The sequence below is a fragment of the Peromyscus eremicus genome, chromosome X (genome assembly GCF_949786415.1).
Source record: "Peromyscus eremicus chromosome X, PerEre_H2_v1, whole genome shotgun sequence".
In the NCBI taxonomy this organism is placed as follows: Eukaryota; Metazoa; Chordata; class Mammalia; order Rodentia; family Cricetidae; genus Peromyscus; species Peromyscus eremicus.
The window spans coordinates 31,449,128-31,472,825 of NC_081439.1; the positions used below are offsets into that span (position 1 = coordinate 31,449,128).

At 39.1% G+C, this 23,698-nt stretch overlaps 1 protein-coding gene across 2 annotated transcripts in view; it reads left to right on the forward strand.

Annotated features, from left to right (window-relative positions):
- Positions 1-319: 319 nt before the first annotated feature.
- The window catches only part of Phex (phosphate regulating endopeptidase X-linked), a 195,510-nt gene continuing 172,131 nt past the window's right edge, over positions 320-23,698 (forward strand). For both annotated transcript variants that reach the window (XM_059250532.1, XM_059250533.1), the window contains exons 1-3: positions 320-538; positions 5,427-5,495; positions 12,435-12,596. In XM_059250532.1, coding sequence (XP_059106515.1) covers positions 421-538; positions 5,427-5,495; positions 12,435-12,596 — 349 coding nt within the window. In that variant the 5' untranslated portion in view covers positions 320-420. The remainder of the gene's footprint in view (positions 539-5,426; positions 5,496-12,434; positions 12,597-23,698) is intronic.

A 23,698-nucleotide genomic window follows, 5' to 3' on the forward strand; every position in this document is an offset into this window, starting at 1 on the left:
CCAGTTTTGATAAAGACAATTTTTCCCTCCCCAAGTGACTATACATTTAAATAGCTAAAACATCTGTGCAGCAACCTAGTAAAACATGTATACTCAGAACGCTTGAGCAAAAAGCCTGCCAAACAATTGCTTGAGAGGGACTTTGCTGAGAGAGAGCACCAAGATAAAGCAACTGCTGTTTGTTTTGTCTAGTCAAGGGAGAGCCAAGGCAACCAATATTTTGAGTTTCTTTTATTTCATTTGTGAAAGATTATTTGAGAAAGGGTGTCGAGGGGGAAGTTTCCTGACAGGAATTTTTAAAGCTGTCTATTAGCAGACGAGCAGGAGAGTCTTGGATGTCAACGCCTGACAAACTCTTGAGACCAGCTACCAAACCACGAACAGTGATTTTCTTTCTGAGTCTTCCCTCTGGCCCTTCCGATGGAAGCAGAAACAGGGAGCACCATGGAGACTGGAAAGGGGACCAACCGAGGCATTCGAATTGCACTGGCCCTGTTCATTGGTTGCACCCTGGTGTTGGGCACGCTGCTCTTTCTAGGTAAGTGGAACTCCAGAGGCCAGGGGAACTGGGCATCTATGGAGAAACTTTCTAATTCTTTATTCTAGAAACCTTTGTCATAATGCAGGCTGTTTGCTTATGTTAAAAAATAGAGATGCACCGTTAGTTTCAGTCAGATATGTCAATGAGAAAGGAGGCTTTTCTTTAGTACCAAATATATAGTCCAGGAGGCAAAGTGCATGAGAAAGTGGTTTGGAGTGGCTGGTGGATTCGATTGCACTGAGGGGCGAAAATTGTGTCTTATATTTCACAAATTGAGTGTTTATGAATTCATAGTTGCATTTGTTTCCATACTGGAATTTCTTTTGTTTGACTTTGGTCCATGTTTGTTTGAACAAGTTACAAAGTGCAATTTACAAAAGATAAATCAGTCCTTAAATGGGATTCTTCGAGTCTTTCTAAATCCAGTGATTTTGATAGATGCAAAATGATTAACTCCACCTTTCTAATAGATTTTAAAATGAATGTGAAGGAAAGCAGAGGTTTTCCTCTTAAGATTTGAAAGGCATTGTGATTCAATTACTTTAATAACTCCTGTGAGAATGATGTACTCAGAATGTGTAGACAAAAGCATATTCCTAGGGGGAAGAAGGATGAAATCTGTTAGAAAGGGACAGGGGATGCTCAAAAGTGTAAGCTTTCTAAACCCCTGACTATTTTCCTTTGTAAATTTTTTCTTATATAACTCATAGTATTTCACTGGCTTGAAGGTCACCTAGAAACAAGCCCTATACTTAAGAGATTCTAGGTGTACTTTGAAATGCAGCAAGCCTGGAAACATTTCTTGGCATATGCAGGATGCATGAGGCCATGTTTATTTTGGCAAGAGAAAACCAGTAATTAACTTTTAAAAGAGTTAGGCTTGTGTGGTTGAGAACCCTGCTAAAACGAGCAAACCACCTTTCCATGTTTTCTATGGCTGAAGATTTAGGAAATTAGATCAGTATATTGCTTTCTGGTGAAGCTAGACCTCCTCCTCTTGTGACTGAATTTGTGGCTCTTAAAAACTGTTGTGAGGTTTCTCCAAAGTTGGCTTTAGATGATCAACTTCCTGAAATTTAAAACCGGAGGAGAAATTTTATGGGCATGCCAAGGAATTACACATGACGTGGGAAGTGATTAAGGGGCTAGGTTTACACATACTCCCAGACTTACAAATCCAAGTGATCATCATGTAAGTCAAAATGTGTGCTCTTTTCAGTGATGTTAATAGCTTTTTTTCACTTTTTTCAATTCTACTCTTATGATCATTACACTCGGAGACCATAGCATTCTAGAAGATGGGCAGTTATAGAAAATCTTTGTTTCTTTTGAGAAAATGATTTTTTGACACAAGCACTAAAGATTTTAGGTAAAGTAAACTTTACTAAATCAAGCATTACTATTACGGAGGAGGCCTGGTTAGGAAAGATAACTTCCTACTATGTCTAATAACCTGGCTCTCACTTTGAATGTTTTGGAGAATGTCTAATGATGATTGATAATAAATAGGACCAGCTAAGGATGTGGTTTCATTCTACTTTTGCTGTTCAGTATGGTCTTCTAACCAGCAGCATCAGCATCACCTGAGAGCTTGAGCTCCACCCCCAGATCTACTGATTCACAGTCTGCATTTTCACAAGACACCAGAGGATTCATTTGCATGTGCAAGTTTGGGAAACATTGTTTCAGAGGACATCTATCTGAGGGTCCACATTCAGGAATATATATGTATGTATGTGTGTATGTATGTGTTTATGAGCAGGTTCTCACTATGTATCCCTGTCTGGTCTGGAACTTACTATGTAGATCATGCTGTGAATATCACAACTTCCTGTGATATTCCTGCCTCTACCTCCCAAGTGCTGGGATTATAAGCCTGTACCACCATGCCCACCTAGGAACCTTTATATTTTTGTTAACTATTTCAGTACAATGCTCCCCCCCCAACTTTCTTCACTATTTGCCCCCAGGCACCCGTTCTCTGCATCTTGCTTGCTAAATGCCTGCAAAACAATGTTCTTCGTGACAACATTCTAGTTAGGATCTTCCCTTGAAGGTGCTTCTTTGTTGACTTCGCAGCATGTGCTCTGCCTGTCCTAGTTCAGTCATATGTCTAGCAATCCTGCCTTACCGCTCCTTTGGCTTTGTCGTCTACAGAAAGAATGGTTGCCAGTGGTCTGAGGTGGTTTCAGAGAACCTCGGAGACTTTAAAATATCGAGTATAGCAATAGACCCGCAAACAATTTCTTTCAAGTGTTCTTTTCTTCTTCCCTTCTCCTTCCTCCCTGCAATCTGTTTCTCAGATGCAGTGGTCTGCAAGCTTTTCCTGTCAAGACCAGATGATAGTAAATATTTTTGGCTCCACTGCCGTACATTCCTTGTTGCAGGACTATGTTTCATTGTATCACTAAAGCATCCACAGACAAATTGTGCACAAATGGGAGCCAGGAAGATATGCTTTCTGGATACTGAAGCTTGAGTTTCATGTACTTTTCATATCTCATAAAATATGGTCCTTCATTGGATTCCCCTCATCTATCAACAATATGAAGGTCTTTCACAGAAATAGCAGCAGGAAGTGGCTTCAGTCTGGTTTGTGGGTTCCAGCTGGTACTTGGGTGATGATGACCTCAGCTGTGTGGTCTTTCTCATGCTTTCTGTTTTGTTTTTCTGTGTTGGGGGTGGAAATCAGGACATTGCACATGTATTGTAAGTATTCTATCACTGAGCCATGTTACTGGCCTCACTCCCACACTCTTGATCTGTGGATGTCTCCACTGCATCTTGGGGGGATTCTAAACTGAGAAGCTAAAATGCTGCTTGACTTTTTTTTTCAAGCTTCTAACCAGTAAAAAGTAATGTTTCAGTGTTTTATAGTAAAATATTTTCCATTTCATTCATTTCTGTTTCATTTATTTTCTTTATTTGGGCTTGCTGATCCTTGTCTGTTTTCAGGACTTTAATCTATGTGGATATAATGTTCTCTTTTGAGGCATAGGGTCTCTGTCTGTGTCCCAACTAATTATTCAAAACCTTCCTTATATACACTATAAGGTAAAAAGACCTGATATTACTTTGAATTCCTTACATGTCTGTGTCAATAATTATTTCTTTTTAATGAAAGAAATAAGGCTAGTTTTGGATGACTTTGAGAGAGCTTCTCATGTAGCTCAGGCTGGCTTGGCAGTTGCAAAGTAGCAAAGGTTGTCCTTGAATCTCCAATTTTTCCACCTCTTCCTCCAAAGTTTTGAGAAAGAATAACCTTTTAGCCATTTCATAAGATTTAAAAATAAGCTACCATGAAGAAGATATCATCCAGGACCAGGTGGTGGTGGCACACACCTTTAATCCCAGCACTTGGCAGAGCCAGGTGGATCTCTGTGAGTTCGAGGCCAGCCTGGCCTACAGAGCGAGCTCCAGGACAAGCACCAAAACTACATGGAGAAACCCTGTCTCGAAAAAAAAAATATAGTAAAGTTTATATTACCATTATAAAAATACCACCTGCTCATTAAAGAACATTTGGTAAATATGTAAAAATTGAGTAGAAAGAAGAACTCCCCATGGTTCCACCATCGAGGTACATTGGAATGTCCCAACTGATCTTTATGGTGTTTATATATTTTTACCTATTTTTTTTTCTTGCAAAAAAATCAAAACACTCCTTTTAGGTTATAAAACTTCCTTTGAAAATAGGCCCGAGTGATTCTGTAGGCAGGTTTCTTGAATATATAATGTAACACAGATAAAAGGCTGTTTGGAGGATGGGAGCAGAGAAAAGAACAAAGACAAAGCAGCCTCCTCTTAGGATGTGGCTTCATAAAGAATAAGACATGCCACACAGGCAGGTGATCTGCAGGGCTGCATCTCAAGCAGAGACATAAAGCACTCTTAGGCTTCTTGATTGCACTTCTCAGCCCCCATGGTCCATTTCTTCATGGCCATATCTTCAAAGATTCCTTGTTTTTGCTCACAGAGCACAGCAATAATGAATGCCTCAAACCTTCTCCAGCTATGGAGGAAAAACACATTATTCCAAAAGGTTTTCGATTTTAGGCTCACATTTGCTTATGTCCAGATCCTACCTGGAGTTCAAAAACAGTCTATTCTTCTGTGCTTTTGCAAAAACACTCATGTCCAGCCTGTGCCTGTATCCTGTATGCAGTCAAAGACAGCTATGAATGTGGCCCAACACAAAATCTTAACTTACTTAAAACATTATGAGATTAAAAACATGCTTTTATTTTGTGACATCATTGCATGGCTCTCAAGCATGAACTTTGTAGAAGACATTGTCATGTGAAAGGACTGGAAATTCCTCATAGGTTATTGCCAGTTGGGAAAATTAAACATTAGTGAAAACTTTCAATTGTACAGGAATTTGTGTGTGTGTGTGTGTGTGTGTGTGTGTGTGTGTGTGTGTGTGTGTATGTGTGTATCCATAACACAGCCTGCTCAGTTTGTGAGAGGCTCTGGGTTCAATCTCTGCCAACCAAATCAAAAACGCACATGATGGTTATGCTTCATCCTCAGAATTTCTGTACCAGTGGATTTGGAGTACGAATGGGCACTCTAGCAAGCTTCTAGGTGCTGCTGTGGCCCTGGTGACCAGACTCCTCAACACAGCTCCAGTTTTACCCACTCAACCCACACCTCCCTCATATGACAGGAATGAATTTTAGAACAACCATGAGTCCTAACAAGGCTGTTTACATATTCATCAAAGTGCTTCCTTGGTTTTGAGCCAACTTGATTTTTGACTACCGTGTCAATCAATACTGAGAAGCATGAACTGATAGCAAATGTCTTGCATATATACCCAAGTGCATTTTACTCGATGGTGGTCTGCTACAAGTCAATCATTTATTTTGGTCTGTTTTTCCAGTGAGTCAAGGTCTCCTAAGCTTCCAAGCTAAACAGGAGTACTGTCTGAAGCCAGAGTGCATAGAAGCCGGTAAGTCTGTTTTTCACCTTGTGTGAAGTTATAATTTTGGTACCTTGGGGAGTGGAAGAAAAAACAGGTAGTATTTTTAGTATTCTGTTTGCTTGAGGTTGACAAAATACAAAATGCAATTTTGAAGACATTTTGAGTTTACTTTTAAGGTTTGGTGTGAAGTAGTGGAGCTTAGGTTTCCTGTTTTCTTTGCAAAAGCCGTGCTGTACAATATTTCAAGCCTCATGATAAGGAACTCAGGAAAGGGCTTGCAAAGCAGGGCATCCTCTCTTAAATCACACAGAGACCGCGGGCCTCCTATGGCTCTCCTCGACAGATTCCTCTTTGTCTTAAGCAGACTTTGTGTATCTTCTGGGTTAGTAGGCATGGCCTGTTTGATTCTAAGCAGGGACACTGTGCAAATCTCTGCTTCTGCTGGAATTCCCTTGGATTCATCTGTTCGGCGATGCGTGTTGAACTTCTAAGGAGGTGACAAGACCATGTATCAGTGAGGACACCAAGGCAAAGATTCATGCTTAAAGTTGCCTTTGTTGTGACACAGCTAGTAAATCCTGCTTGCATCCCCATGAGTATGAAGAAGCCAAATCCCTGCCTCCAACTCCCACCCCCAGTTCTTCAAGGGGGCAGGACCCTAGGGCATTTTCCAAAGAGGAAGTCATAGGACAGTTAAACATGCGGGCTTTTTCCTCTTGACTGGAGGAGAAGAGATTAATGAGTGAATTCACCAAATAGTTACTCATGCCAGGGACTGAGTTAGGTTTTGGTTTATATATGGTTAGGCCTATATATAAAATAGGTAGAGGGAGAAAAAAAGTAAAACACATAAACACACACACACACACACACACACACACACACACACACACACACACACAAAGAGGTCTGGGGATGTAGCTCAATTGGTAGAGTAGTTGCCTATCATTCATGAAGCTCTGAGTTCAATCCTCAGCACACATTAATTGAACATGGTGATACATGGCTGTAATCCCAGTATTTTGAATGTAGAGGTAGGAGGATCAAGAGTTCAAGGCTACCCATGGCTACTTAGTAAGTTGGAGGCCACCGTAGGTTACATGCAACCCTGTCTCAAAACAACAACAAAACAAACGAAAACCAAAATCAAAATCCATAGAAGGCACACAGTGCACAAAAATAAACAGAAAATTAAAATATCAAAACAGACTCATGTGCTAATATGTGATAGGATGGCCAGATTAAAGGTTCTGGGTGTAGGATCTTCAAAAGGACCTTGAATAATTAAATTAAAAGAAGGGAAATTAAAAGAAGGGAAATGGGGTGTGAAGACTGAGGCAAGGGCTTTCCTGTGGGGAAAAGGTCACATAGAGGAATGGGCTTGAAGAATGGTAGAGACTTCTGGGTGAGGGGCACAGTGCAGGTGGAAGGGTTTTGTACATGACCTAGATGCCATGGGTTTGGCTTTTTCTATAATATGCTCAAGAGTTTCTTGAAAGTTTTATGAGAAAACATGTGAGCACTTAAGATCATGCCAGCCAGCTGTGGTGGTACATGCCCATGGTCCTAGTACTTGGGAGATGAAGCCAGCCAGGGTTAGTAACCTAGTGAGTTCAAGGCCAGCACAAAGATGCATGATCTCAAAGTAGGAACAACTGTCTTTCTGTAGAGAACTTGACTTTGGGGAGAAATGCAAGGAAAAAAAATCAGAAAGGAGGCTATCGCCAGCAGGCCAGGTGAGAGAGGATGTTGCCTTGAATTTGAGATGGAGATTGCAGATCTAGGAGCTGGGAGGCTTGCTGAAGGCATTGTGGTAGTGATGGGGTTGAAATATATTGTAGAAAAAGGAAGAGATTTAGGGTGATGCTTAGATGTTAAGCAGTGACATTAATTGAGATGGGAAAGACTTAGGTGAAAGAATTCATAAACTCCTGGTTATGGTGGTGCACACCTTTAACTCAGGACTCAGGAGGTAGAGACAGGTGGTTCACTGAGTTCAAGGCCAGCCTGATCTATATATAGCTAATTCCAGGAGAGCCAGAGCTACATAATGAGTCTCCTCTCTCTCTCTCTCTCTCTCTCTCTCTCTCTCTCTCTCTCTCTCTCTCTCTCTCTCTCTCTCTCACACACACACACACACACACACACACACACACACACAAACAGGTCAACCTCTGTCTTACGCTACCAGTTTGTGCTTCTTAGTATTGACATGGTAGTAAAAAACCATGTTGGCTCAAAATCAAGGAACCATTTTGATGTCTATGTAAATAGCCTTGCAAGGACTCATGGTTGTTCTGAGATTGGTTCCTCTCATATTGGGGAGGAGTGGGTTGAGTGAGTAAAGCTGGAGCTTTGTTAATGAGAGTCTGGTCACAGAGCTGCAGCAGCACTCCGGGATTGTTATATTAAGTCCATTTTTTGCCCTATTCTTGAGTGCCCAATAATTTTTTTTTTCAACCAAGCAATGTGCTAAAAAATTCACACTTGCCATTTCCTAAAATCTCATAAGAACTCTATGAAGTTGATGCCCCTAGAGGAGAGAATGTAGGTTTCTCAAGGCAGACTTTTTTAGGGTCACATTGTGAGTTAGGGTCAGAGCTAGGCTTAAAGTCCATATCTGGCTCCCCTCCTTCCTTCCCTTGGCGCCAAGCCAAGTAACTCTGTGCAAGGGCTTTCTTTTTTCATGGCACTGGATTGACTTGAGGGTCTAGTGACTAGACAGCCCTTCCAGCTTCTTAGCATTGTCCCTGGAAAGGTGATGATTTTCCCCTTTGGAATGTTGTGCATTTCCCATGCCCTTTCCTGTTCCTAACTTGAGCAGTTGGCCTGGAGTCTTAGCAAGTGGAGAGAGTATTTAATGGAGTAAGGTGAGGGACCAGGTGCTACAATCAGATGACAGGTTTCACATTTCATGTTACTTGGTACTTTAGCTGTGGGAGAGTTCTTGCAGATGTGAGAAATTAAAATATTCACGCCATAAGTGTTCAATTTTAGTTTAGACAACTTTAGGGATGGAAGGCCACTTACTTCATGAATTTTATTACAAATCATAATAACACCAGAGTAAAGTGGACAGAGTGATGTTTTGTGATGTCACCTTCTGCCACCTAGTGTGTTTTGCCTTGCTGTCCTGTTTTTAATTTTCACATTAGTAAACGGCTTCCTGATGTTAGGAAAATACTAATTTTTTTTTTGTTTCTTTAGTGGAAGCACCAAGGCCTCAGCCCTCTTTAATGCAGTATGAGCTTCAGTATGCTCAGGGATCTGTGGAATGGCGGTTGAGTACACATGCCAAGAGAACTGAAGCCAAGCCTGGCTTTATGCAGGAGCTTGTGTGAGGGAGGGAAAGGGCACAGGCGCTAGTGGTGAAGGGCTTGCGGAGGAAAATGTCTGATCCACTTCTGTCCCTTTTCTGAGCAAGTGGCAGTCTTTTCTGAGATGCCTTCTTTCTACAACTTTCCACTTTTTTCTTGTCTCCTTGATCTCTTGTACTAACTCCTCTTTGGCAATGAAAACTGTAGAAAGGCTACAGAAAAACAATGGTTTGCTAATGCTAATGAGTAAGTGTAGATAGCCTGGCTTAGGTTTGGAATGTACACAGTCTAGATACATGATCTGGGTTAAATACATGATCACCTTGAGCTGCGGTCTCACTACCTGTGAAATGGGACTAGATTTTTGAACTTTCATGTGAGTTGTGAAAATCAAAAAAAAAAAAAAACCAAAAAACAAAAAACTGTAATAGTACCCTTGCATCAAAACCTTCAGTCTCTGAAAGCAATGTATTCCCAATTTGTAACATCAAAACTGATCTCAGTTCCTTTGGCAAAACTAGCTCTATGAGCAAATGTAACTAATGTGAAGCCATTTTAGACTTTTTTCCCACTCATGAGAGTATGCACTTATTTTCTGTAGGAATATTAATGTGCTTGCTTCAGTGGTACCAATCCAGCCATTGCTGAACTGTTAGATCACCTGTGGCTATATATGTTGTATTTCTTTTGCAAAATTTGAAAATCTGCCAGCTCTGGAAATCTAGCATCAATTTTAGATGACTGTTTATAGAATTTTTTTTTTTGTTGTTGTTTTCAAGACAGAGTTTCTCTGTGTAGTTTTGGTGCCTTTCCTGGATCTCCCTCTGTAGACCAGGCTGGCCTCGAACTCACAGAGATCCGCCTGGCTCTGCCTCCCGAGTGCTGGGATTAAAGGCAGGCACCACCACCGCCCTGCTGTGTTTATAGAATTATATTACCAAAATGCTTATGTATATGTTCTGGGTTTAGTTATCTATGTATATACAAACTCAGTTGAGAAAGTGCCTCCATCAGATGGCCTATAGGCAAGTCTGTGGAAGCATTTTCTTGATTAACGATTGATGTGGAAGGGTCCCAACCCATTGTGTGCAGTGCTTCCCCTGGGCAGGTTTAAGAAAGATGGCTGAACAAGAGCCTGAGGAACAAGCCAGGGAGCAGCATTCCTCCGTGGTTTCTGCTTCAGTTCCTGCCTCGGCTTTTTCTGATGATGGACTGTGTAACCTCTAAGGCAAATAAACCCTTTCTTCCAAAAGTTGCTTTTGGTCATGGTGTTTTACCACAGCAGTAGAAACCTAACTAAGACAATTATTTAGCTATTGCATAGTGTGGCTGTCATTCCAACCCAAGCAGCCTCACTCTAGAGTTTGTGAACAGGCTTTACTGCTCAAGAAGGGCTTAGCATATAGTTCCGGGTGCAGAGGAAATGTTTAATGTGAGTGATATGATTATTTCATAGAAATATTATTATGTAAGCATTTATAAAACTCTTCTTTGAGCCCGAATTGAAGCTAACACCTCTGAGGGCACACATGGAGGAATGCTTCTACCTGTACCATATAGACCAGTGGGAGCCTGACCAACAATTAACCTCATGGGCAACACTTGAGAGTGAGGCAGCTTGCGCTTTCACAGCTTTCCCTCATAATCATATATATATATATATATATATATATATATATATATAATTAAAACAAGATTCTCAGTTTTCTCCATGGAGCTAGTAGAAGAATGGGGTTTTGGTGTCTTGACAACTATGGTCCCTTGCAATTTGAAGTCACAGTTCCCCACAGAAAGGGCAGCCCTGCTCCTCACTGTGAATAGTGAATGATGAATTGCAAGAGTTTTCTCGCTTCACGGGCTGCTTTCCAAAGTCAGTGTGAGTGATGTATTCTTTCACTTTTCTATCAGGGCCGAGGTCAGAGCTGAGTTAGCAGTTTCCCTCAGTACCTGTGAGAAAACCCAAGGAGATGGAGAAGAGGCATTTAAGAGTTGGGGGCAGGGGGAGCTTGGGAAGGAAGCCAGAAAGCTGTGAGCTTATGTGAGTCAAAGTGCGTGCGAGAGCTCCCCATGTGACTGTAAATAGTGTGTGGGACTGAGACTTGTGTGATCCACGGCCCAGAGGTGTTACATAGCAGCTTCCATCTGTGGCTGCACAGAATGACTACAGATTGAAGCCAGAAGTAAGATTTTTGTGTGCCCTAGCACTTTTGAATATTAACGAGTAATGATAAGATAGTAGCAGTAAGCAAAAGTGTAGTTAGACAATGGAATTAGTTCTGAAAAGAAAAAAGAAAAAAAGTTAAACTAACTTGAAATTTATCATACTTTTGAATCAAGTTTTTTTCCCACTTGTTTATTTTGAAGATAGTGGTTGAAAATGGTGAGGATTAGAAGTCTATAGAAATTATGCCCTAGGCATGGTGAGTCATGTCTATAATCCTAGCACTGAGGAGGTAGAGACAGGAGAATCATGGTGAGTTAGAGGCCAGCCTGGTTTACACATCAAGTTCTAGGCCAGCTAGGATTAAATAGTGAAACCCTGTCCAAAAACACAAAAATGAAACAAAAAACTAGAGTGTTTGTCTATTCATTTCAATGACTCCAAACAGTGGTTTGCCTTTTTCATAAGAAGGATAAGTAGAGAAACATCTAACCTTGTTTTTTAACCCAGAGGAACTGCCCACATAACCAAAACATACATCTCTAAATTTATGTAGATTGTACTGGGGTGAGATATTGATTCATTCTTATTTAGCTGAAAACGCATTGGATTTTCATTATTTCAAGTAGAAATGTATTCTGGCATTAATTAAGGTATGAAAATTGTTCAGAGTGCCATCCTTCCAATGTCATTAAAATATTGGCAGTCTTTTAAAAAATCAGTTGGTGCACATCTTTGCAGCTAGCAATTGTGTTGCAGCTGGAAGATGGTGAAAGATGAGTATTAGGAATAGTGGAACCTACTCTTTTTTCATTTTGTAATATTTTTTTAAAGCTCATAGATGCAGCCAAGTGTAGTGCCTCATACTGTAATCCAAGGAGTTGGGAGGCTGAGGCAGGAGAATGGCTATGAGGTTGAGGGCAGCCAGGATTTGAGTATGAAATTATATTTTCTTCCCATGGCTTCTTATTTTCCAGGAAGCTATCTTCAGAGGATGGTCCCTAGGCTCCATTTGAAGGGATTCAGTGGAGAGGGTGCATGGCTTCTTAGATACTTAGCTTGGAAAATCACAAGAAGCCATTCCTACCACTTCGGTTGATCAAGAAAATGACAGAGTCCAGCGAATCCACTTGAAACTGGGCAAATGGACTTTACTGTTCCAGAGGAAGCGTAGCCAGCTTAGCTTGTGAGAGAATCTGTAGAATGGAAGAAAGGCCACCGATTGATCCACCTGTATTCTAGTTCCATACCCCAAAGGTATTAGGGACAGTCTGACAAAACTAGGACCAGTAATTTTACCCAACTTCCTCCTGTACACTTTGAAGACAGTCCTTTTATATGGTGAAGTTCATCCAGAGAGACATTTGAGGAGAAATGTTGAAGCCAGGGTTTGGAAACTGGTTGATATGAGAGTTTTTGTTTAATTTGTAAAAGAACTGCACAGCATCCAGTGCTTGTCATTAATCCTATGATTTTCTTTTTAAATAGCTGCTGCCATCATGAGCAAAGTAAATCTTTCTGTGGATCCTTGTGAAAATTTCTTCCGGTTTGCTTGTGATGGCTGGATAAACAATAACCCAATTCCTGAAGATATGCCAAGCTATGGGGTTTATCCTTGGCTGAGACACAATGTTGATCTCAAGTTGAAGGGTAAGTTTTTACTAGAGTTTGGTGGTACTCTTTCCAGAGTAATATTTGACAAGAAAAATAGTTCAGTATTTGAATTTGGACTATCCAGTTTTAAAACTATACTAAATTCATTTCCAAAAATTTGTTTTAGTAGAAGATAGAAAGTTTTCTGAATTTCAGTTTCCTTGAATTTCTTAACACAAGCCCATTGTGGGTTGTTAGTTTTTTTGCTCGATAAGGCAATGGTAACTTCTATTGCAGGAGATTAAATAGCACTCGATAGAATTTGAGAGCACAGAGGTACTTAATGACCAGTATGCTATATGAAGAAATGTATTTGTCTACTGTGTTCAAGGTAAAGCTCTTTTCCTTCTTACTGTCTTCTAGATTTTCATGGCTTATAGAATGTACTTCACACCTCATCATCTTTTGACATTAGTTTTGAGAACTCTGGATGACCCATGATTGTCATATTGTTCCTGTTATCTTCCAAGTTAGCTTTCAGGGCACTCGCTTTTCTCCCATGACCCCTGGGCAATGACAAGCTCACACACACATACTCACATGTGAGCACACACATTTGCATGTGTGCTTATGTACCCCTGCCAAAAGTTGGAAATGTCTGTTGCTGGACAAGATTGTGTTTGCATTGAGTCTAATTTTTGTATTAAGCTATTGGAGCAAGTTTTTTAAGGAGGGAAGTAGGAATTACCTTATTAAAACTAGATAAGGTAATTATTTTTAGAAGAAAAAAATAATATTTTTCCTCTTTTTGATAACTGTGAAGTATGTTGTGTAACTTGCATTCAGTAACACAAAGAATTTTGAGGACCTAAGAACAATTATATTTCTTTCCCATCTCTATTTTTCCAAGATTTTAAGTGCATGGGTATTAAATATTCACCATTTTGTATATTTTATATAATGTGAAACCATTGGCAAAATAATTAGAAACCTATTTTAATTACGAGGAAATTATATTTTCACAAATAGACGTAAATCACATAAGCTTACATTTTTTTTAAACTGAGAAGCTTAAATTCAGTCTTGATAAATTATGACTGAGAGTTTTGAAGAACATCAGGGGTTTCCTCTAACGTGACAGATGAGATTCCTGTGCTGTGGAACCATAAACCTTGAGCAGTGAATTCATAGACTAATACTTATTTCTCTGTAAGATAGTTGAAAATTTCTTTCTTTTATTTTATGTATATGGGTGTTTTGCCTGAATGCATGTATGTGCACCACATGCTTTCCTGGTGTCTGCAGAAGTCAGAAGAGGGCATTTGATTTCCTAGAATTCCCATTAAGGATGCTGGTGAGCCACCTTGTGGGTGCGGTGAATCGACCCCTGGTCCTCTGCAAGAGTAGCAAGTGCAGCCTGGCGGTGGTGGCGCACGCCTTTAATCCTAGCACTTGGGAGGCTGAGGCAGGTGGATCTCTGTGAGTTCAAGGCCCACCTGGGCTACAGAGTGAGTTCCAGGAAAGGCGCAAAGCTACACAGAGAAACCCTGTGTCGAAAAACAAAACAAACAAACAAACAAAAAAACAAAACAAAACAAAAAAAAAGAGTAGCAAGTGCTCTTAATCACCAGTCATCTCTTCAGCCCCTCTCTCTGAGATATTAATTTATGTTGGTTCTTCATCTGCCATCATTGGCTGTTTCTTATTTCTCTTCTCTTTTCTTTCTTGGAAGACAGATGAATGTACACACATATGCACATACTCATGCATGCAGGACTACCATTGAATAAGAAAACATTGAGAATTCTGGATAGATATTCCTTTTACGTTAGAAATGTCTTAATAGGGACTGGAGAGATGGCTCAGAGGTTAAGAGCACAGTTAAGAGGTCCTGAGTTCAATTCCCAGCAACCACATGGTGGCTCACAACCATCTATAGTGGGATCTGATGCCCTCTTCTGCCTGAAGGCATACATGCAGGTAGAACACTGTATACATGATAAATAAATAAATATTTAAAAAAAAGAAATGTCTTAATATAAAAATTATAATCAGCATTGGTGTGATTTGTTTGAGGAGGACACCATCTATATCAGTGGTTCTCACCTTCCTAACGCTGTGACCCTTTAATACAGTTACTCATGTTGTGGTGATGTCCAACCATAAAATTATTTTTGTTGCTACTTCATAACTGTAATTTTGCTACTGCTATGAATCGTAATGTAAATATTTTTGGAGCTAGAGATTTGCCCAAGCAGTCTCTATCTACAAGTTGAGAACCACTGGTATATGAGCTGCTTCAGAATTGATAGAATTGAGAGCAAATTGTTGAACAATGCATAGCTACTCTGCTCATTTCTCTTAAATAAATGAAAATCTTGATTTTTTTCTCCTCATGTGTATATGTAGTGTGTGTGCTTATGTATTTGCATGTGTAGTGGTGCAAGTGTGTGTGTGTGTGTGTGTGTGTGTGTGTGTGTGTGTGTGTGTGTGTGTGTGTAGGTCCAAGGTTGACAATGTGAGTCTAACTTGATCATTCTCCACCTTATTCATTGAAGCCAGAGCTTGCCAATATGGCTAGTCTGGCTGGCCTGGCTAACTAGTTTGATACGGTGGGGATCCTCTCTTTCCACCCTCTGATGGCTGGAATTATAGGAGAACTGTTGGACTCACTGAGTGTTTTTGTGAATTCTGGGCATTTGAACTCCTGTCCTTATACTTGCTTGCCAAGTGCTTTAATCACTGAGCCATCTCCTCACCTCCAAAACCTGTGTTTTTATTTAGCTGAATTAAAGAAAGTAGAAAGTTTTCCATAAGTCTACCTTTAGACACAATTGCTAATAAAACAATTATATATATATATATATATATATATATATATATACATATATATATTGCAAGTGTTGTTCCTTATATGAGTCTATATGCAAAACTTCTTAGGCATACTGGTATCTTTTAAAAATTAGCTGATATCATGCATGTGATTGGAACTTGTTGATAAATAAGACATGGATAACATAAATAGATAACATAGTAGTAGATAGCCATGTGTACACATCTCTGTGTTCTTATCTAACTCTATCCTTGGAATAAATCTCCAGAAATGAAATTGTTGGATGGAAAGTATTTATAATTAAGTTTTGACTCATATACTCAAATTACCCTTTGGAAGGTTTATTTCTAGGCTTTTATATTTTCTTGATGTTTGAAATAACTCTTTTCCATCTTCTCTCCCCCTCTCCTGCTATCTTCATACCTGCTACCCCCCCATACCCCTGCCTCGTCTGTGTGTGTGTGTATGTGTGTGTGTGTGTGTGTGTGTGTGTGTGTGTGTGTGTGTGTATGTGTGTGTGTGATGTAAAGTAGAATCTCAGCAAACTGTGGCTAATGAGCCCTATGCAGCCCACTTTCCTGTTCTTGTGAACATAGTTTTACTGGAACACAGCCATCTTTACCCAGGTACACATAGTCAATGGCTGCCTTTGTGCAGCAGTGGTAAAGTTGTGTAGTTGTCAGAGAAACCGTATAGCCCGTGATATTTACTCTCTGATATTTATGGATGAAGACTGACAATTCTTCTTTTTAAGCAACTTATTTTTTATTATTTATTTTTATGTTATGTGCATCAGTGTTTTGCCTGCATGTATGTCTATGTGAGGGTGTTGGATCTTGGAGTTACAGACAGTTGTTGTGAGCTGCCATGTGGGTGCTGAGAATTGAACCTGGGTCCTCTGGGAGAGCAGTCAGTGCTATTAACTGCTGAGCCATCTCTCCAGCCCTTATAACTTATAACTCTTGATAACAAAAGCAAGCTTTGTTATATTTATACTAGATTTGATTAGGATTGTCAATAGATTTTTTTGGTAGTTTCTCTGAGAATTTTAGATAGTTAATCATAAAATTGAGAAAGATTTCTACAGTTTCCTCCCTCCCACCCTGCTTCTCTTTTGTTTAGAATCCTCAGTAGGTGTTGACTAAAATCAGTGATAATAGGTATAAATTTTCTTATTCCTACCTTGAGTAATAGTGGATCTAGTTTGTATCACCTGACATGTGTGTATATGTATATTCTTTTTCTGATAGTTATACTAGTATTTCATTTACTGTTTCCTAGTGTACTAAAGGGCCTGCTCCAGGAAAATGACTTTTTGCCATTTAACAAGACTGTCTTTAATCTTCTTTAGATTTCCTCATGCTGAACTAAACTCATAATTTTGAAATAAATCTTACCTATGAATGCTTCATTTTTAAGGCATGGCTAGAATTCAGTCAGTTAGTACTTTTTCCTGTATTTGTGTCTGTGCTTATGATTCATATGTTTCTATGGCTTTTTATATGGTAGTTTTGTCTAATTCAGTTACAAAGATTGTGTTTGCCTTGTAAAACAAGTAGCAGGCTTCTTATATATTTCTAAGTTCTGGAAAATTCAATTCAAAGTCCTCCTGTGACAAGTACTGTAATTGGCAAATGTATAAAGTGATCACGGGACTTGGGTTCTTCATTGTAAGCCATTCAGAGTATGAGGTTTTTAAGTCTAGAGGGTAGGATTTGCGTCCTGGTTTCCTTTCATTTACCCTCTGTGTCACCTTGGGACAATTACCAATCTCTTTTTAGCTCAGTTTTCTCATCTTTAAAATGGTACAAACCCACCAGCATAGAGGATTTAGTATGGACTGAAGAAGATGATTGATAGAAATTACCCAACTTCAGCTTTTGGCACATGGCAAGCCCTCAACAAATATTTATGTTTTGCATCTCTGATTTATTTAAAAGGTAGTTTAAGGTTCATGAAATAATATCTACCAAATGTCTTAAGTTTTGTGCTGGCCTTATCCTTTATAAATATCATGTGCTTTTGAAAATGTTGACTACTGTCAAGGTGTTTTTCTTCATCTTTGATAAAAAGAATGTCCAAAAATAAAGCCCAATATCACCAGCCAAAAGAATACCATTTTCTTATGGCTGATAGAGAACACAAAGATTCGGCTGTCCAATTTGTGAAATAAAATGGATCTGACAGACCTAGCTGATGAAAAATTGCCCTCTATTGAAGGCAGCAACTTGGCTTTGTGAATTTTTCCCTTAAATGAAATATATGTCTTGGATTTCTACTTAGAAAATAAGTTTATTTCTTGCTGTCTCCAAGAAGCAAGATTGTTTTGTGAGGAGGGAAAGACTGAATGTGGTGATGTGGTTGCCTAAAATTTCTTTACTATAACCCTTCCCAGTATGTTCTCATGTGACCGTAAAGACAGAATGCCGTGTATCGTTTCTGCCTGAGCAGACAGAAATGGAGCTAACTAGCGCCTCTAAAATATGAGACGATGAATGAGCTGGATCACTTGTGTCAGGCAGAAGACAGATGACTCAAGGTTAGGCCAGATAATCTTTATTATGTTTTAGCTATCTTGGCCAATATCTTGTGAAGAAACAGTGTATTATTTTCAAACACAACTGTAGCAGAGCAACAAAATGAAATTGAGACTACATGTGCATGTTCAGATAACAATGATTGCGAGACTGTAGTGTAGGTCAATTATTTATTTGTAAGTGCCTATGGCCTTTATAATCTTGCCTTTTTCATGAGCGATCCTAGCCAAATAATCTTTTATAGGTAATAGAAACTGGAGAGCTTCAGTTAAGCCTCCTAATGAGAAGATTCAGATTGTTGAAGACATGGTGGTGAAATGTATCATTTTCCTTAGACTATATGCATAGAATAATGATGTATCAACTTGAGCCTTGACTTCATTAGTTTGTTGAAATGACATCAGACTGGTGAAAGTGGGGATAGGATGGGGAAGTATTAAGAATAAACCATCTGTTGTGTGGGATTTTGTAGGTAGTGTTTTTCTGTGTCCAAGAAGCTGCTCCCAAATAACCACAGAGACTTAATATAAATTATAAATGCTTGGCTGATAGCTCAGGCTTATTACTAACTGGCTCTTACAACTTAAATTAACCCATTTCTATTAATCTATGTATTGTACCTCAGACTTATTACTAACTAGCACTTACAAGTTAAGTTAGCCATTTCTATTAATCTATGTATTACCACATGGCTTGTGGCTTTACCTGTCCTCCAGCATGTCTTGCTCCCTCTGTGTCTCCTGGCAACTCCTCTGACCTTCTTCCTCCCAGAATTCTGTTTGGTTGTCCCACCTATAATTCCTGCCTGGTTACCAGCTAGTCAGTTCTTTATTAATCAATGAGAGTAATATATATTCACAGTGTACAGAAGGATTATTCCACCACAGACTTTCTTTTCTCTTTCTTTGTTTCTTTTTTCCTTCCTTTCTTTCTTTTTTGAGGCAATGTCTTACTCTGTAGCCTAGGTTAGACTGGACCTCACTGCATAGTCCAGGGTGAACTCAGTCTTGGCAGTTTTCCTAATGAAAACTCAGCCCTAATTATTTTAAATGAGTCTCCTGTATAAATTGGGTATATATTCAGAGAAGATTCCAATTGTTTTAGACCACAAACTGCCTGGTTTGTGGTCCCTGTCTTATATGTACAAACGGTGCTGCATTGAGTACTCTTGAATGTGAAATGAGTTAATTTTACTTGAAAAGTTATTTTTGTGTTTTATTTTCCTTCTTCATGCATCATTTGCAGTTTTCGTGTATAGCATGTTGGGGGAAAACTTTTCTAAAAATTTTAGAGTTGTGTGAGATACAGAAATTAATTTCTTTCTGATGACTGCAGAAAATGTGAATGCATCTCTAGGATACATTGTTTTTCTAAGCAGGGAAATGACCTAAAGAGGCCATAGAATGGCTATTGGTTGTAAAAGCTGGTGTTCTACTAATGGTGGCAGTTTGCCCCTGTGCTTATCTCCAGTGTATGTCTTTGTCTTACTTGGTGTCATGGGGCAAGCCGGCCCCTTAGCCCTATAGTAGGAAGAAAGAAAAGCAGCAAACAGCTAAGCATACTAAAACATTTTATTCTTGAGAACAACAAGGCGGGAAACCATTTCTTTACTTGCTCTAAGTGTTCAGTTTGGGTGTGATCTATTATTCCCCTGTAGCTTTAACATAGCTCTTCTTCCATTAATAGTTCATATAAATACATTGAATATGGTCAAGAGAAGAAGTTCCATTCACTACATTTATTCTGAAAGGTTTGATCTTTAATTTTGGGAAAATACATGGACTTCAAATAGATTGAACTGAGTAGTACTTTGGTTGTAGCAATACACATACATTGATAAATGCCTGTGATAGAACGAAAAGTAGAACTCACTTATGGAGAGAATGCCCTACTTTGTTTGGAAATCTCTCAATCAGGCACTCTAGTACAACTGTCTCAGTAGACTTTCCCCAGTCATTTTTGCTGGATATTGTAACCGGCCGATTTGATGATGTTATTTTTGTTTGTTCTTTCAATTAGGCTAATCCAGTTGTTACTGCTGGATGTTTTCAAGATGCCTGATTTGATGATATTTTACTGCCTATTTAGTACTTTTATATATCTTCTACTTTCTATTTATTCTTTTCTTTTTTTTACTGTATACTTAATAAACTCATACTTTCAGAACTGAAAGTATGGCTATTGTAGATGACTCGGTGTGGAAGAATTGCACTGACTAATTTATGTACTCGAGACTACTGAACATTCATTGGCATGAGTTGCTTTCAGTTACAAATAACAGAAATTCTAACTCTAACTGGCTTAAGAAGAAAATATGCTGGCTCATGTGACCAAAAAGTGCAGTGATTTTTTTAGACTCCAGGTAAGAGTTGATTTAACAACTGAACCATGTCATTAAGGGACCACTCCTTGTTCTCTCTATTCTGAATATTTTATTGTGTGAAGATTAAACTTTCCATGAGGATAACTTAAGGGGGCACATTAATTTCTGTACTTCTTTATCTTCTATGCTAATACATCTCTTGTGGAGTTGTAAATAGGAAAGTATAATATAATTAAAATACATTCACAAAAATAAACAAAATATCTGATTGCCATTAAAATAATCTTATAGCCCAACAGACTTAGAAAGAAGCATGACATAGTATATAACAGAATAGAGAGGTGTTCAGTAAGCATTTGTTGAAAGGAGAGAAGAAATGTTCCTTTTGTGTGCAGCTGGATGCATTGGTGGTCATGGATGGCTGAGTGAGGACAAGTGGAATTTTTCTTTTACTTCTCTTCTTTCTGTTCGTGGGGCCTTGCACACAGCCCCAGAAGAGTCCAGCAAATTGGAGTTTGTTTATGATAGGAGAAGAAGAGAAATTGTCTATCACTTTCCATTTAATTTCTTGGCCTTGGGCAGGCATGACAGGGAGGGACATGGACTGTTAGACAGACCTGGTTCCTTCCAAGATTCTTTTGTAGTATAATCTTATGCAAGCTACTGGTGAGTAAATTAAGAACTGGTAGTGTGAGACTCAGCTCTGGGCTCTGAAAGGAACTGAGACTGCCACTTGTAAACCACATGACCTTCAGGAAAGCTGCTTCTCCCTGAACCTTAATTACATATCTGATGATCCTGTTAGTGAATTCAATAAGATGCATGGAAATTCTTTTGCATAGGATTAAGTAAATGGAGTCTATGATTATTATTAGTTCCATAAGTATTAAAAGAACAATTTTTAAAAACCTTTAACACATAGTGAACACTGAAAACATAAAAGTAGCTTTCATGATTCTCAAATTTTAACACTATTGAAAGGGAATACTACGATCTACAATTTTTTTAAATTCTCAGTATGAGGGAACTGATCCCGAGAGAGGCAAGCCTGAGAGTATACATGCCAGATTCCAGTATGTCTTAGTCTGTTTTGTGATGCTAGAAGAGTGTACCATGGATATGGTAATGTGTATACAGTGAAAGTTTACTTAGCACCTGGTTCTCCAGGCTGATGGAGCCTGCTATTGGCCTCTGGTGATAGCCTTCATACTGTGTCATGACATGGGGAGTGGACAAGCAAGCACATAAATCAGAGGGGAAGAGGAGTGATAATCCCATGCTAACCCGGTCTCCAAATGACACCATTAATTGACTTAGGACAGTAGAGCCCTTGTGGCCTAATCACCTTTTTTTAAAGGTCCCATGTTGGCATGGTCATGTACGTTATTGGTAGTATACTTGCCTTACATGTTCTAGATCCTCTCTGGATGGTGTTTAATTTTTCCCATTAATTTTCTCTTCTCTTTTTTTTGCCTTCATCCCTAAGGGATCCTTAACTCAGTTCCACAGGCCTCCAAGAAGACCACTGACATAATTCAAGGACTTGAATGAGAAAAAGTGAATATATACTTACACTCAACTCTGCTAGAACATGGCAGAGTTTGTGACTTTCATTTGTGGTTATTTTCTTAAGTTATTCCAGATATTGCATGTAGATAGATGATGGTATCTGCTTATATCACCATTTCAAGTCATATCAATTGTTAGAACATGGGTTAGGTCTTGTCATTTAATGAGTTAATGAAGTTGCTGCTAGCTGTATGCTGTGATTCACATTATAAAGCCTAAAGGGTTTTCTTAACTTTGTTTTGGAATACCTAGTTTCTTCTGTGAACCTGTGTTTACAAAGCTTTCAGTAGGCCACTGTCTAGACTCTCTTGATAATGAGCACATTACAGGCAGTTAATGTGTGTTTCTGAGGATGTTTGATGAAACTGGACATTTGTGTTCAGAGGTTTGTGCCAATAGCAACTCTTGAACTGATGAGTTGCTCAGGCCAAGGAAGAATTATATTTTCAGTTGAACTTACTAAATGCTGCCACGTGTTGAATCCAGGAATTAAAGGTATACTCCCAGCTTTAGATGGTAAAGCTTTTGTCATGATGTGGTTCAAAATATTTATGAATTGTACTAATGACAGAGAAAGCAGTACACTAAGTAGGATGTACATTCATAAGTAAAACAGTACATTATATAAGGGAGAACTAGCTTGTCCATTTTGAAGATGGGGACCATTGGCTGAGCTTGATGTCATGGGTGAGGGGATTAAACATCTGGAGGTGCTTGTAGCCAGATTCCAAAGATAAGACTTATGACATTGTTGGGAGGAAAAGATAGGTAGGGAAGAGGTGGCAGGAGTGAGATGAGAGAATGAAACTGTTGAAATCTTTCTTTCTTTCTTTCTTTCTTTCTTTCTTTCTTTCTTTCTTTCTTTCTTTCTTTCTTTCTTCTTTCATTCTCTCTCTCTCTCTCTCTCTCTCTCTCTCTCTCTCTCTCTCTCTTTCTTTCTTTTTTTAGATTTTTGACTTGAAACAGAATTCTGAGGTTTCTGAGGAGTGGAACAACAGCCTCAGATGGAAAAAAAAGAATGGGAGGGCAGACAAGGGGGCATTTTGGTTGTGTAAGTATTCTAACACATTATGAAAAGTTTCCTGTGAACTTGAATATCGGAGGAGGAAGGAAACATTTTACTCTAGGAGATCATTGACTAAATTTAGGTTCTTTCAACTAAATACACGTTCTTTGGCATGGCTTATGACACAGGATATGTGTGTCCTGAGAAAGAAAGCTGTGCATAGCCACAATGCCACCTCTTCACCTGCCCACACCCAGCTCCTGTTTTCCACAGTTAGTGTATACCATTGAATTATTCTTTACAGTTGCACTGAAGAGTTTGCATATTTTTGAAATACCACTTCCTGAAACAGGAAGACTATTTGGCAGGTGTAGAAAACCCCTGGCTGGCTTGGTGGTAATAGCTGGAAGGCATGCTCACATGATCTTGGATGGTTACAATTCCTGAAAGTCCTCTAAGCAGCCATGTGTTCCTGCTGTTCATTGCCAGAAACTGGGGTCATAATGGAATGAAAATGTGGGAGTGTTGGTGAGAATTTCCGAGTGCATCTAGACTTTATGGCAGAAGCAGAGAACTCAGATTTCCTTTGCTTTAGATTAGAAGGGGAATCCGTTATTTCTACAGTCTTCCTCATGGTCAAGGTTAAGAGGGAGGCATGAGAACTAGTAAAATGATGGTTGTCTGCTCAAAAGTGCATGGTGGAAGCAAGTTGCAAATTTCCTGCTTGTGTTTGTGGACTCTCTGAATAGCTGGAGTATGAGAAATTTTCATCTGTGACTGAAGGTGGAGATAGGTCAAGCATCTTTCTAATGTGACAATCAATACACTGCACAGAGAAAGGCCTACCAGGGCCAGGAACTTCATAGAGAAGGTATCATTTAATAATACCCT